Source organism: Emys orbicularis, chromosome 1, assembly GCF_028017835.1.
Source record: "Emys orbicularis isolate rEmyOrb1 chromosome 1, rEmyOrb1.hap1, whole genome shotgun sequence".
Taxonomy (NCBI): Eukaryota; Metazoa; Chordata; order Testudines; family Emydidae; genus Emys; species Emys orbicularis.
Window position 1 is genome coordinate 108,701,300 of NC_088683.1, and position 15,198 is coordinate 108,716,497.

Below are 15,198 nucleotides of genomic sequence, written 5' to 3' on the forward strand. Positions count from 1 at the left end.
CACACCAGAAAGTATTAGAAACAAGAAAAGGGTAGTTTTTGGATAAGTGAAAAGTAAATTTGAAAAATGGTGCAGCATCCCCTTTTCCTCCAGATTAACTTCTCCTGAAGCCACCTACCACCCCTCAAAGTATCAAATATGACTGGGATAAAAGTCAATGACATAGATCGATTGAAATGTTTGATATCTGCATTTAAATGAAAAGGGGATACTGCATTTTGACCCATAAATCAGTAAGCATGCCAGGAAAAAAATAAATCAGAACAGAAGATGATTCTTTTGATTAGCACTCTCATCAGATGTTCAGCCTCTGATGATTTGTTGTTAGAGGGAGAAAGCCAACTGGCAGACATCCAAAGCAAGTCTCCTAAGTTGCTGCAGCAGTTCCATCCCCTTATGCCTGAGCACCAAAGTCAAAACACGCGTGCCCTCTCCTCTCTCCTGGGAATGATGACAACGGTACAGGCAGCCACTGCGGGTCTCTGAATACACGTGGTGTTTTGTGTTGAAGGAGAAACACTGGCAGCAGAGAATTCTGGTTCCTAAAAAGATTATTCCCCCCCACCCTTGTGTTGGACCAGCAGTTCCATTCTGCTCCGCTCTAAGCTTACGGATATCTTTTCCTAAATTGCTTTAGGTTTTGAGGAGCAGAACAGAGTTTTGATGTTAAGAAACTGTAGGAACACAAGACTTAAATAATAGAGTAGGTGCTGCCATGGCGCTGTGGCTACTTGAACGCTGCAAATTCTCCTGTAGAGGGAGGACAAGAGGGAGGACAAGATCTTGGTTTAAAAAGGTGATCTCAATTATCAGCTGGACAGAGATTTCTGCAGTCTAGTTGAACACTAGGATGAATATGTCAGATGTTAAAAAAAATGCAACAGTTAAAATTAAGGCACAGAAAGATCATACTTGTAGTGACAGAACATCAAGTGTACTCACAGCATATTTCATTGAAGTAAGATTTCTTAAAAGCAAGCCATGCCCATTTTGCTCAGGGCAGAGGTCTGAACATTCACAGGAAGAAATCTTTTTCATCATGAGTTTTAAAATAAAATGCTGCCTTAGAATTTCATTTCTAAGCTTCCTACTGTCAGATGCGTACCACTTGCTGAAAAGTGACATTTGTAATAATGGCAGTTTGTCACCCTGTAAACCAGTTTTATCTTGCTTGAAAACTGGTTTAATAATCAAAAGAATTACTGTGCTTACACATGAATCTTTAAGTGTTACGCATTAAAGTCCATTTGATTATTAAACCCAATACTAAAGTACATCAGAAACTGTTTATAGATCAATGCAGCAATCTAGTGGGATGGGAACCTGAGATGTGAGCTCATCCATTCACTCCTGGGCCAGAAAGCAGAGTGGTGGAAGTACATTCACTCACCAAGGACGGGAAGCACAACAATGGGTGCCTAGCCTGGGTCTGAAACAACCCTAATGGCCATTTTAGAATTATTTAACAATAAATAATACTTCTATACAGTGCCTTCACATACACATTTAATTAAGCCTCAACACCCTGTGCGGTAGATCCATATCCCCACTTCACAGAAATGAAGCCGTGGCACAGAGATTAAGATTGTTGCCCAAGATCACCACAGGAAGCCTGTAGCAAAGCCTAGAATAAAACAAAAGCCTCTTGCCCCCAGATTCTGTGCTTTAGCCAAAAGACCTTCCTTTCCTCCCTACCAATAAATTGTACCTTGGCAGGCTTTTCATGGAGGATCTCTATATGTGCTTAACTAGAGGGGACTGAATGTGAGGAAAAGAAACTGGTCTACAGTCTCCATTACTGGGTTCACACACTGCTGGTAGGACAAGTTATGCCACTCTCCTGCAAGAGGATACCTGTCCATAGGAACCTTCAGAATCCTTTTCCAATAGTGGATGATTGATAAATGCACAGAACAGTCTTTGTTTTGCTCAGCAAAGGTATTCTGTACACTGTTCCAATCAAACAACTGCTCCCTATCTTGGTATCCTTCCACCTTCTGAAAAACAGCCCAAATAGTCTAAAGAAAAATAAGTACAAGTATTGTCTTACATGTATACCCTGAATACCGGGGGGGGGGGGGGGGATCAGAAATATATTCATAAGTAGCATTTAAAAAGAATTACGTTAATTCAATTCAAAATGACACTCAGTTCCTCAAAACGCATAGAACAGCCTGCTTTACGAAGGAAAGAACCAAGGGGAGTGAACAAAAGTCTCCATGTGAGGAGAACGTGTGCAGAGAGTACTCTTAGGAATAACTCATACAGAACTGCATGCACTGAGGTACTCCCTAAGGACACAGGAGCACATAAGGGAGTCAGAGTTGGGGAAACTAATCAAAGGTCTTGACTAGAAGGAGAGTGTCATGGGAAGTGAGTGAGGGAGTGCTTCCAAGATCTCTAAATAAGGGGGACTGGGATAAAGAAGTGGGCATATTGTAATCTACAGAACCATGTGTATCTTGTTTATTGGTTGGGTTATTTTTAAGTAGTAACAATGCAAAAAACATTTCACAATGTTTAGCTTTTTCCAGTATCAGGGGGTAGCCGTGTTAGTCTGTATCTACGAAAACAACAAGGAGTCTGGTGGCACCTTAAAGACTAACAGATTTATTTGGGCATAAGCTTTCGTGGGTAAAAACCTCACTTCTTCGGAACCCACGAAAGCTTATGCCCAAATAAATCTGTTAGTCTTTAAGGTGCCACCAGACTCCTTGTTGTTTTTGTAGCTTTTTCCAGACTATCCTTTTGCAAGCTCAAACATAATTCCTTCAGTAGCACTTTTGTCATCCTTCATTTGGCAAAAATCCAATACAACTTCTATTTGTTTATATCTTTCTGGGAATCAGCATTAAAGAGAACACCAGAATAGTGATAAGCTTGGAGGATGAAATGTATCTAGGAGCAGAGGGGCCAGCCCAAGTTCACTGCACTGCTTAAGCCACATTTAAGCCTTATTTTGAAGGCTTAACTGGGATGTGAGGAGTGCATAATCAGCCTTGCACTAGCCCTCTGCACAAGGATGAATTTCATCCTGAGAGCAGCAGTAGGGACATTATACCAAAGCAATGTTCATTTTCCTCACTTTAAATCTTCCAGCATCACAGTTGTTGATTTAAGGTATGGGGTGGAGGGAGCACAGGAAGAGAACTGTCTGGAGAATGTCTCACCATTTTAAAATTAGTCAAATTTGGGGCTTGAACAGGTTTAGCGTCCCTGTAATATGCGAAAGTCACACATGCAACTTGCAAGTAAAAGTATGCCCTCTGACAGCTCCAGTACTCTATTGTATGTAACTGAAAGATAATCCTGTTAAATGAAGTGTTTTATCCACGTGCTCAGTTTACTGTGTTAATACTCATTTAACCTAACAACAGATGAAACCCTTGCTCTCAAACACTCAATATATTTAATGTTATCCTTGCCTCTCTCTGGCATATATACCACATCTTTTAGTAAAACTCATGACCTCATGTTTTTGTACTTTTTTTGAAAGGGAAAAAAGACAAAAGGTTACAATATTGCCTCTTTGAGGTTAACAGGCCAAACTGTCTAAACATGTTCTATTTAATTTGCTTTTCAGTCTACTTTCCTAAACGGCTGATTAAAGATTAATTTATAAACAAGAGATTGCTCCCTCTTTACTCATCTTGTGCCTGTTTCAGCTAATAGTTCAGTTTTTAATTGTTGCTAAGGGACTTCAGAAGATGAAAGATGAACTCCTAATATGAATGGGCAGGAGAACAGAGCTAGGAGGTCAAAGTATTTCATCTAGTGACTGATATGATGCATAGAAGATGCAAACAGGTCAATATTGTCAGTCATTTTTCAGTCTGTCTACATCTACATCTTAGTAAAGTGACATTTATAACAAGCTGATTTAAGTCTATCCTTATTAACATTCAGGTGCTAGCCTGATCTCAGATAATAAATCTTAACTGAATGGTTGACAAATTTAGTGCAGATAACATGCTGGCCCTGTAGTGGTAGATAATCAAGGTAATTTTCTTCTAAAATTTGATAAGACTACATATATATATAAAAGAAAGTCTACTTGCCAACAAAAGCTCTTGTTCTGCAAGTGCATTGGCTCCACACAGCCATGCTGCAAGAGTCATGTGTCCAGCCATATGGCCACAGAACTCTGTTGAGCAGTAGTTAGCAGTTAAGAGCAAATTCCCTTATCCCAACATTTCATATGCTGAGGATATAAAAACCTTGCCTCAGCCAATCTATACCCCCAGCCCCCCAACCTCTATCTGTAGAATGACTGACTTGACAAGCACAGACCTCTGGTTCTTGAAACCCACCAAACATGCTGTCATATGAAGTAACTTGAGATGTTCACTAGCCGGCTGTTCTGCTGGGACAAGAGATCTTGACTCTGAGGAAGACTGAATGGATGATCTTCAGACAGTGCCATAAACTCTGAGAACAAGTCTGCTGTGCCCAGCCCAGCGTGAATAGGGTCAGTCTGGTTCTGTCATGCTGAACCTTATGCAAAGCTCTGGATGCGAGAGGAAACAAGTAAGAGAATTTTTCCCTCAGCACGTAAGAAAAATATCTGATTTTTGGATTTCTGCCTTCTCTCAATCAGAACATCTGACACTTGTTTTGACTTTCAGCAAACAACTCAATTTCCAAATGCCATAGATTATTTGAATGACCACTTATGATGGTCCCCATTTGTCTCAAGTAGTTGGCTAAGGCATTTTCATACTTGTTAGGTGCAGAGCAGATGGACCCACTTTGTTTCAAATGCACAATTTCCAAAAACTGCTCTAATAAGAGGCGACCAAGTTCTCCCATGTATGTCCATATAATAAATCACATTCATATGGTCTGTACTAGCTGCTCCTCATCTCTGGGAGAAAGGATTTGCGATCCAACTTATGGATCTTCAGCTCTAGCAAATTTATGTGGACTCTGGACTCTTGAGGTTTCCAAAGACTATTCACAGCTCCAAGATCCTCGATGTGCTCCTTAACCCAGATTTGATACAACACTGTCTGAGAAGCAAGCTAAGAGAAGGGCATCCCCTGGCCTTCGAGATGCACACTGGCAGTATCCACAGCAGTAGTGAGTATCTGATCCACCGAGATGAAAATATTTCTACACCAGCTGCAGCTACCTCTACCTGGGTCACATTTGTATACTTGCAAAGGGGGCTGACACAGGTGCAGGTCTCCATCAGGCCTCATGCATACAGATAAAATCTCACAGGACCATCTAGCATGGACATGGCTAGGCTCACTGTCTGGGATAGGCAAGCTAGAACTCTTGTAGAATTTAGGCTGGGCCCCTATGAAGATTAGAGCCTGCCCAGGGACCAAGTTTGATTTCACTTTGTTTAGTCTCAGACAAAGAGATCAGAAGAAGGAGCAAGTCTCACTGGGAATAAACTATTTCACAGTAAGACTGGGCTCTAATGAACCAGTTATCCAGATACAGATACACTTGTAAATCTTGTCAACACAGATGAGCTGTAGTCACTACTAGTTAACTTGGTGAATACCCTGCAGGCTGCTACCTTGTACAGGTTGTTTTCCCCCATAAACCTAAGGTAGTCACTGTACTTTTGCCTTAAAAAGATAAAGAAGTAGGCATCTTGAAAGGATAAGGACCCATAATCAATCCTGGGGATTGAGAATAGGGACTGGGTTCACCCCAAAGAAACCATGCAAAATTAGACTTTGTGGAGCTTTTTTTCCCCTCTCTCTCTCTTTGCATAGGTCCAGGATAGGTGATGGGAATCACAGAAGGCCCTGATATTACTTGGAGGAGAGGAGGAAGCAGTTAAGACGGTCTCATCAGAGGATGAGGTAGACAGTTATATTTCTGAGGACTTGATTTCGTATCAGGAAAATTAGTGAATTCAGGTGGAGATGGCAGAGGGATCCCTGCTAAATCCTTGACCTTCTCAGGAGATTTTTTGGGAGAGTAGGAAACCATGGTCTCTTGTTACCACTCCTCGCTGAAGAGACCTCTGACACAGGTGGTGGAAGACCATAGGGTAAAAATCCCCGAAGTGTGTTCAGGAGGGAAGTCTGGGTAAGATTTAAACTTTGGAGCTTCCAACCTGACACCTGAGGCTCCAAGGATGTTCCTGTGCTCATACAGGGCTCCCCTTGAGGTGGAACTGCAGCAGAATGGCAAGTAAGCCTTTTTTTTTTTTTTTGGTTCCAAGAAGTCCACTGCACTCAGCTTAGATATAGCCGGAAACATGGGCCCCATATATCTGAGTATGACACTGGGTTTTTCCAGAACTGTGGTTCCCACGGCATCAAAGGCTCATCTGCACAGCACTGAGGGGAAGACTGCTCCAAAGAATATCTTGACCAGATCTGTCCGACTGTAAGAGGGAATAAGCTGGGGCTGGGCAGTGATGATGGCTCTGTGTTCTCTGACAGCCCCACCACTAGAGCCTTCAAAAGTTATTGGCTCCTGGTACTTAGATGACATGGAAGGGTGCCCCGATGTGGATGACTGATCCAGCTGGCCCAGATCCAAACAAGTTCTACTTTTCTCCGAGATCCAGGGAAGCAGAAACAAATCTGACTGTGGGATCCTTGTCAGAGCACCTTTTTTCTTATCAAGATGCCTCTTGAGTCTGCTTACTCTGCACCCTTAGCTGAGGGAAACCATTTTGACGGTTCCTTGCAGGATAATTTTACAAGAGGACGAACCCAGGAGAGGATAAGCCCTTTCTGCCTGGGATTCTGCATCATATCTTGTTTTGACAGCAAGAGAGGCATAGCAGCCATACTACTTGCACCTGGGGAGGCATCGTAACCTTCAGCTGAGTGCCCTTTCCCAAAGCATAAGAGGCACTTTTCTTGACTCTCTGAAGTAGGGAATTTCATGGGCAAGAGAAAAAAAACCTTTTAAACTCTGGTTTTAAGATAGGTCTGCCATGATGAACTAAAAATACCCAAACATTGACAAAACAACGGTAAAAATGTTTAAAAAAATAAAAGCTTTTAATCCTAAACCTAACTCTTAATAAAACCACAATTTACAATTGGAGTTCCTTATCTTACAAAATGGGGGGTGGGGGGGGGGGGGGGGGGAGAAGAGGTTTGTTCTGTTACTATTCCAGCAGGTGGATAGAAAGGAACCAGGGTGACTATTAGAGGGGCTAGGCGATTATTGTCAGCCTCTGGAATGTAGGAATTGCTCACGCCACTTCAAGCCCTCAGCTACCAACTACTGCATTACAAGGATCTGTGACCACATGGCTAGCCACTCTACTCCTACAGCAGGGTCTGGCATGCAGGAAAGCTTTTTTCTGTTCCCCCACATTTAACAGTAAGATATCCTGGCAGCACCACTGCAAACTTCTCTATGAATTATAAACCAGAAGCCATTAGGAAATATTTTCCTTTCCTTGAAGGCCCAACCAGAATAGCAAAATCTTGTTTCTGGTGGAGAGAAACTGTTCACAGTAAATAGCTTAATATTTAAAAGAACTGTAAAATATACAAGAACACAGTTCAAATAGGACAGGAATATGACAATGCACATTGAAAATGTTACTGTTTTAATGTCTGCCACTAGAGGTCAGTGTAACATGAAACAGATAGGACTACTCTGTCATTTACCTGTTCCAGATGAATAATCCAAAAAAAGAGAAAAATAGGGTGTGAGCTGACATTATGATCTTAGCAGGGTTTCTAGTTTGCCTTGCTAGGTACTTGCAGTCAACCCAGTAGCTTCTATACAAAAGTAAAAAATTCTCCCCACAGAAAAGAGACTACTTCGGCAACATTACTAACTAAAATAAAGTAGTGAAATAATAGCAAACCATTTTTTAAAACTGAAATTCATGGTACAATATTGATTTCCCACTGAAAACAACTTTTCAAGTTTACTGCTTTGTTTCTACAAAATAGGTTTTTCCTATTATGGGTGTTAACATATTATTGCATAGCAGACACACGTTTGGTTATGTTCTCCAGAGTCGTCAAGTTTCTTAAAATAAGGCTCCTTCTAATTTGCAGGATACGGGGATGATTATTCGTGATACATGTGCTGTTCAGAAGCAACACCAGACATCTGAAGTTTGTTCTACGTTGCAATGATATGAGAGATTTGTAAAAGGTTTTAAAGTAGAACTGGTCAGACCATTTAGACAAAAAAACAGATACCGTCTCATGTAAAAGATATTTTCCAACCAGCACTCTTTTAAACCATACATTTAAAAATAAAAGTCACACACTGCCAAAGCCTTCCTTTGCAATCTGTGTTGTGTTTGCTCATCTTTGCTGACTACACCAAGTTTTGGCTGTGCTCAGCTTTGAAGCTAAGCTCTTTTTGCCATCTTCACATATCACCAGCAACACCACTAATTTGAGAAGCTAAAACCTGTTGCTCATGGATACGGACAATTCAATTGAAAAAAATATATAGTTTGATTATTTAAACATTAAGACACCGCCCACAACTAACCCAACCAGCAAAGTAAGGAAAGAAGGCATAGAAAGCAAAGGAAATGCAAGGTATGACCCAGTAACCCAACAGGCTTTTTTGTTTTGTCTGAAGTGACTTTTCCCTTTTCTCTTAGATAACCTTTTAATCCTTTTGTGCTGGCAATTCCCAGGGCATCCATTGCCAGCAACAGTCTTCATGCCAGGAACATACAATGCCCACACTCCTAACACGTGTTTACTCCCTCAGTGCACCTCTAAAGAGAACAGCAGGTAGGAATTCAGAACATACGCACACTTGTGCATGCACACATGGGAACAGACCAGCACTCACACAGGCACATGCTTTTAACACCTTTTCAGTGTACTGGAAACCCACCGTATCCCCCTGCCTGGATGGGTGTTTTTGGAGAAGCACAAGTATACAGACTAAAATCCTCCGTCTGGAAGCCAGCCCGGTTTAATGAGGGCTCAGATGCACTGCGGTGAATTTTTGGCAATGACCGAGCCAGAAGCTCAATAGAGGCAAGAATCTAAAAGAAGCAGAAAACAAGAGAAGATCAAACCTGGTGCTGTAGAGTGACAACAGCACCCCAAAGCCAAAGGCAGAACACTGAAGAGTTACAAACAATGAGTGACTCAAGGTCAATTAAGCCACCACTTTTTAAACAGTTTAACATTTTGCACTCAAGTTTTTGTTATACTTCCTGGGGAGGCTGAAAAAAACATCTATGGAGAAATTGCATCACTTTTTCCCTTAAGGAATATACTGTCTCTTCTTCACTGAGTCTGATGAAGGTGACAATATTTTTTTTTTACCTCCTCGTTTATGCACCAGCATCAATGATGTCACCGGGAACGAACATAGCTTTGGAAAATAATTTGATTCAAACCACTACTGTAAAGCCTGCAGAGGGAACTCACCTTTTTATATTTTTTAAGTGTTGAACTCATGTACTTAAAAAAAAAATACAGCCAAAAATGTTTAGAATCCAAAGTTATTTTCACTGATAGAGGGATTGGCAGGTCAAGTTTTGGAATTCCTCTTTATAGTGTTTTGGGGGTATAAAAATTTCAGAGAATATATAGTAAGTACTAAAACTGAGAAGTTAATGCAGCATCCACTTGCTGTGTGAATGTGCCTTCTTTGCACTTTGCTAACTACACACGCCAACTATGTGCTAAACTTTACAATCTTACTTAGGCTACGTCCTCACTACGGGGGGAGGAGGGGGTCGATTTAAGATACGCAAATTCAGCTACGCAAATAGCGTAGCTGAATTCAACGTATCAGAGCCGACTTACCCCGCTGTGAGGACGACGGCAAATCGACCTCCGTGGCTCCATCGACGGCGCTTACTCCTACCTGCGCTGGTGGAGTACAAGCGTCGATTCGGGGATCGATTGTCGCGTCGAGACGCGATAATTCGATCCCCAAGAGATCGATTTCTACCCGCCGATTCAGGCGGGTAGTGAAGACGTAGCCTTAGTCCGATCTTCAGCTGGAACTCATGTCCCAGTTTAAAGGGAGAACCTTGAATCAGTCAATAAGTACATACTATAGCTGCGTTTCTTAGACCGGGTTTTCTTAACCCATGAGTTGTTACTCAAAACTGGGTTGAACAATGTATCAAAGGGTCATGTGGGAGGCCAGAGGGAAAGGAGGATGTTACAGAGCCTACCTCACACTCACCCCACAGCAGCGGCTCCTGTGGCTCTGGTGCTGTGGGGTGGCTAGGGTTGGCTCCCCGTTCTGGGCTTTGTGACCTGGAGCACGGAGTCACAGTGATGATCAGGTTTAGCCCAGCCACCCTTCCATCCTGATGACAGGGAAAGAGCCAGGCCAAATTTGAGTGAGTGGTTCTGTGTCCCTATGCATCAAGTCACAGTGCCACTCTCACAAATTCGGCCTGGCCAGATCCCCATCAGAGCTCAACCCTGGAGATCGCAATACCCAGAGCAGGGAGCCACGCCAACCAGCTTGTGAGACAGGAGTCATCACTATGGTATACACAATGCATTTATTTAGTACTTATGATATTAATGTGTATATTATATTACTCCTGGGGGATTCTGCGCCAAAAAATTAAAAATTCTGCACACAATATTTTAAAATTCTGCATAACACAATATAATCCCACCAGTTTCAATTATATTTGGTCATTTATTTCAAAATACCTGTCAGCAAGTATGTCTGTAACAATACAGACAACAAAAAAGATTCAGGACATGTTTTTTGACAAACAGATTCCTTACTAGGCATATTAATACAGAACTCTGAGTAATAATTCATTTAAACTACAGAACAGAACCGTATTTCCCACACCCCTCAGAAGCAGTGCAAAGGCTTGGGGGAGTCAGGGGTAACGGAGGAGCTGAGGGAGAGGGAAGTAATTGCTGGGAAGAAGTCTGGGTATGAACTTGAAGGGTTGTTGGGTATGGGTGGGAAAAGTATGGAAGAGAGAGGAGGGATTGTTAGGGAGCGTCCCCGTCCCCATGCAGACCCTCAATCAGGGGTTGGCAACCTTTCAAAGAAGAGCCATTTTTTTGTTTTTGTCTTTGACCAAAATATTTCAAAAGCCGCATCACACGCAAGACTACTTATAGAGTTAAAATTTATCAACTAATAATAATTGAACATATTAAAGTTATTACTACTCACCAATACTTTTAATGCAACTAGTTGCAGTACGTCGTACTAGTGAGGCTCTGAATAAGGCCAGTATCCTGGCAAGGGGTCACAGTAATGCAATGTCACTGTACAATATGTGTGCTCCCTGGGGGCTGAGTGGTCTCTGCCCTTCTGAACCACGGAGTGCCAGGAGCATTGCATACCCGAGACGACACAATAACTACACCTGTGCTGTGGTGGATTATGTGCTTATGAGAACCTCACCCTGGCTTTGTATCAGACTCCGAATCCCCCTCATGCAAACCTCCCACCTCTTCTGCTGGGTGCCAGTCTTCCTTGATAACAAAGCAGGGGATTGGGGTGAAGGAGTGGGTGCAGGGTCTGGGAGGGAGTTTGGGTGCAGGAGGGGGTTCTGACCTGGGGCAGGGGGTTGGGATGCGGGAGGGGTGTGAGGTGCAGGCTCTGGCTGGGTGGCGCTTACCACAGGCCGCTCCCAGCCGACAGCGCAGCAGCGCTCAGCAGGCTGCCTGCCTGCCCTGGCCCCTCAACACTCCCAGAAGCGGCTGGCTGCTGGCACATCTCTGCGTGCCCCTGGCAGAGGGGAGGCGGCTCTGCGTGCTGCCCCCACCCCCAGCACCGTACTCATAGCTCCCATTGGCCAGGAACCAGCCAATGGGAGTTGCAGGGGTGGTGCTTGCGGGCAGCACACAGAGACCCGCTGCCCCCTCCTCACAAGGGGCACGCAGAGACGTGCCAGCAGCCAGCCACTTTCGGGAGCGGCGTGGGGCCAGGAGAGGCAGGCAGGCTGCCTGCTGAACCCTGCTGCACTGCCAGCCGGGAGCTGCCTGTGGTAAGTGCCTTCCGGCCAGAGCCTGCACCTCGCATCCCCTCAAAAAACGGCTGCCCGCAAGGGGGCAGCCAAAGAACCTCATGTGGCTCCGTAGCCACAAGCTGCCAACCCCTGCCCTAGCCTCTCCCATACAGTCAGGCACATCTGCTCCTGTCCCAATGTGTCTCTGTGCCCCCACTCAGACATCCCCCTTCCCCCTGTAGCTCTGCACCCCTTCCCCTTCTGCCCATGTGTCCTTGCACCAGTTCAGCCAGCCCCCTCCCCCCATCTCCATGTGTCCCTGCGCCCCCTGTGGCCCTGCACCTCCCTTCCTCCTATGGCCCTGCACCTTCACTCCCATTCAGCCTCTTCCCCAGTCTGTCCTCCCCCACTAGCTCTTATGAGCACTTGTCTGTGACCCCCCCAGCAACCCCACACTGTCTGTCATCCCATATCTCCTGTCTCCTGACCTGGCCTGACAGGCGCTGTGAAGAAGGCATTGCAGGCTCTTTCTCTTCCCTATTATAGCTAGAGCTTACCAGGAGCAGCTGCTGTGTTCTAGCGCCACAGAGCCCTCTGGTGAGCAGAAGGCGGAACTGCAGCAACTTTTCAGCAGAAGCTATTTTCTGCACACACACAAAATATGCACGGCACATGAAATATGCACATGCGCAATGGCGCAGAATTCCTCCAGGAGTAATATATTGTGGGTAAGAAATATTTCATAAGCCAGATGTTTTTAGCACCAATGCTATTTACTGGGTCACGGCAGGCCATCTAAGTTTACAAATGGGTCCTAAGCCCAATAATGGATGAGAACCACCAGACTACTTTTTACCTGCCACCTCAATCCAAAATGGGGACATTTTTTACCTGTGGAAAGAGGGGTCGCTCATCTCTTTTCTTCTTCAAGCACTCTGCCATTAGCCTCTTCATGGCTTTTGGACAGTTACTTCGCACTTTACTGAGATCTGGAGACAGGTATCCTCGTCCCACCATAAAAATGATCTTTTTAAAGAAAAAGGGAAAGGGAAAATTCATAAAACAAAACCATGTAACAAATCGGAAAGAATTACACATATTTAACTGTCAATATTCCAGCAGTAGTTCTCTGCACATATGTAGAAGTATCTGGCATAGTACATTCCAAATCATTTGAGACGAATGACTTTGCTGATATACTTCATAAATCATTTCAGTAGAAAAGGAGTTATGCTCTTTTTTCCATTCCCCTTTTAAAAAGGAACTAAGGGGGAACCATAAATGCTAGTAGACAATACTATTTGCAGGAATGTATATAAGGAACAATTCTTGAACACCGAAAGAGGTTATAATAAAAAGACTAAATGGCTCTGTTGCAGGACTAAAGGAAAAATACTGTGTGCCATTTAATGATTTTGCACTATTTTATCCAGAAGTCAGTGGCAAATTCACACCTTAGGACAATTAAAGAAACATATGGCACCATACTTTTCCATCAGAAATTCTCCTGATTCTCTTCTGACTACTTTTTCTTAACATATTGGGAAAGGAGAGATTGCCTCTCTTCTACTGAGCCAGAGTGCTATAGGTCTGCTTTGTTTGGAAATAGATCTTGCATTTTCAATACCAATTTATTGAACAGGGAAGGCCTGCATTCCAGAAAGGACTAAAACTGAAGCACACAACTCCAACTCAATAAATATCTAGTGGGAAGGCAAAGTAAATTCTGGTGCATCTTCTTTTAGAAATATGAAGCAGACACTATTATGTAAAGCAAAGGTCAAATATAATGGAGCTTGAACATTCCATTGATACTAAAAACCTCTTCAAACTAGTCAAAGATCTATTCATGCTGTAACAGACAAACACGACCTTTGCTGAATAACTAGCCAGATGGATCCAGCAGGCGTGTTGTGACTTCACATTTAAAGAAATGTAATTATTTTATGTCTTGTATGGGAGGCAAAGCAAGTTACATATGGAGGCTGCTTAAGTTAACATATTCTACTGCTCCTTCTTTAAACTTTGGACCCAAAGAGCTTCTGCCCTCCCTTTAGGAGATAGCCTGAAGCTCCCACACAACATCTTTGGAAACTCACAAGCACCAACTAAGTATCCAATGTAAAAACTTGTCTAGTCTACCCCTTGCTTCTGCTCCAAAGAGACAGACTTTTTGCCATCCAGGAGACAGCATTCTTTAGACTACAGTAAATATTTAACACTGAAATTATTGATAATTTGTTTTTGTTTGCTGATTTCAATATTACGAGTTTAATTAACATTGAGGACTTCATTTTTTTAAAAAAATCTTTACGAGTAGGGGAACATCACAAGAACAGTAGTCCTAATTTAAGGCCTGCATAATCTATAAACAGGCATGCCAGAGTTCAATTACATCACAGAGCCAATAAGGAGTGACATAGATTTTGCCCACTGTCAAACTTGGACTTAACTTTTCATGTCATAGCTAAACTGTTTGTTTTCTTCGTGGCCTAGAACTGTCAAAACATACAGCGCCCTGTTTACATCCTTTTCAGTCAATGGACCGAAGAAGATAAACTCAAGGCATTTCACTGCATTTTACACATCAGCTGCACCTGTGGTTTAAAATTTGTTTCAGAAAACAACAGTCAGCATCCATGTCATCTATCACCAGGCAGACAAAACTGATTCATGAGTCAGAGCTGTCAAAAAATTAAAATGAAACAGGGCCAAGTACAACTTGTAAGTGGTAACAGCCTGCTGGCTGGGAATGTCGGCATTTTCCCCTCCTTTAAAAGATGTAAAATGCAGAAACAAGAAAGCAAATGAGTCACTCAAGATCTGATGAATTGTGAAGCATTCTGACATATATGGAAGCAGCCTGTCACAGGGCGCCTCTGTCACTATCTGGTGAACCTCACTGCCTGGCCAGTTCAGTTGATTTCTCAGTCACAAACACACACCAGGCTGTTTATCTTTCACCAAAGTGTGTATTCATTCCCCTCTTACATAACAGCATGCAATGCAGGCTTATAGCAAGGGTAGGCTTCCCTGCAGCCCTCACTCCCTAGCCCAGGCTCACCCTCTGAGCCCCTCTCAGGCTGCCCCTTGCAGACTGTTTCCTCCCCTTATATTCTCCCCAATTACCTTGTTAACCCAGTGATTGTCACCCAGATGCTCACAGTCCCTCATCAGAAAGTGTGTAATTGCCTTCAGCCTTCTCCAGGCTGCAGCAATGTCAGTGATCAGGGTGCTGCTGATAGCACCCTGTCACACAGCCATCTAAAATTAAGTTCTGTGGATGAACATTGCTATGGCTGCATTTCTCAATATTGACACTACAAGAA

General features: G+C 43.2%; 1 protein-coding gene across 5 annotated transcripts in view; it reads right to left on the bottom strand.

The window, feature by feature from the left end:
- Positions 1-619: 619 nt before the first annotated feature.
- BRAF (B-Raf proto-oncogene, serine/threonine kinase) overlaps positions 620-15,198 on the bottom strand; it is a 119,423-nt gene continuing 104,844 nt past the window's right edge. For 4 of the 5 annotated variants that reach the window (XM_065397596.1, XM_065397595.1, XM_065397593.1 and 1 more), the window contains 3 exons: positions 12,761-12,895; positions 8,806-8,959; positions 620-750 (listed from right to left, as the gene is read on the bottom strand). In XM_065397596.1, coding sequence (XP_065253668.1) covers positions 728-750; positions 8,806-8,959; positions 12,761-12,895 — 312 coding nt within the window. In that variant the 3' untranslated portion in view covers positions 620-727. Of the gene's footprint in view, positions 751-8,785; positions 8,960-12,760; positions 12,896-15,198 lie in introns of those variants that run through there. The other variant, XM_065397594.1, reaches the window with a different exon arrangement.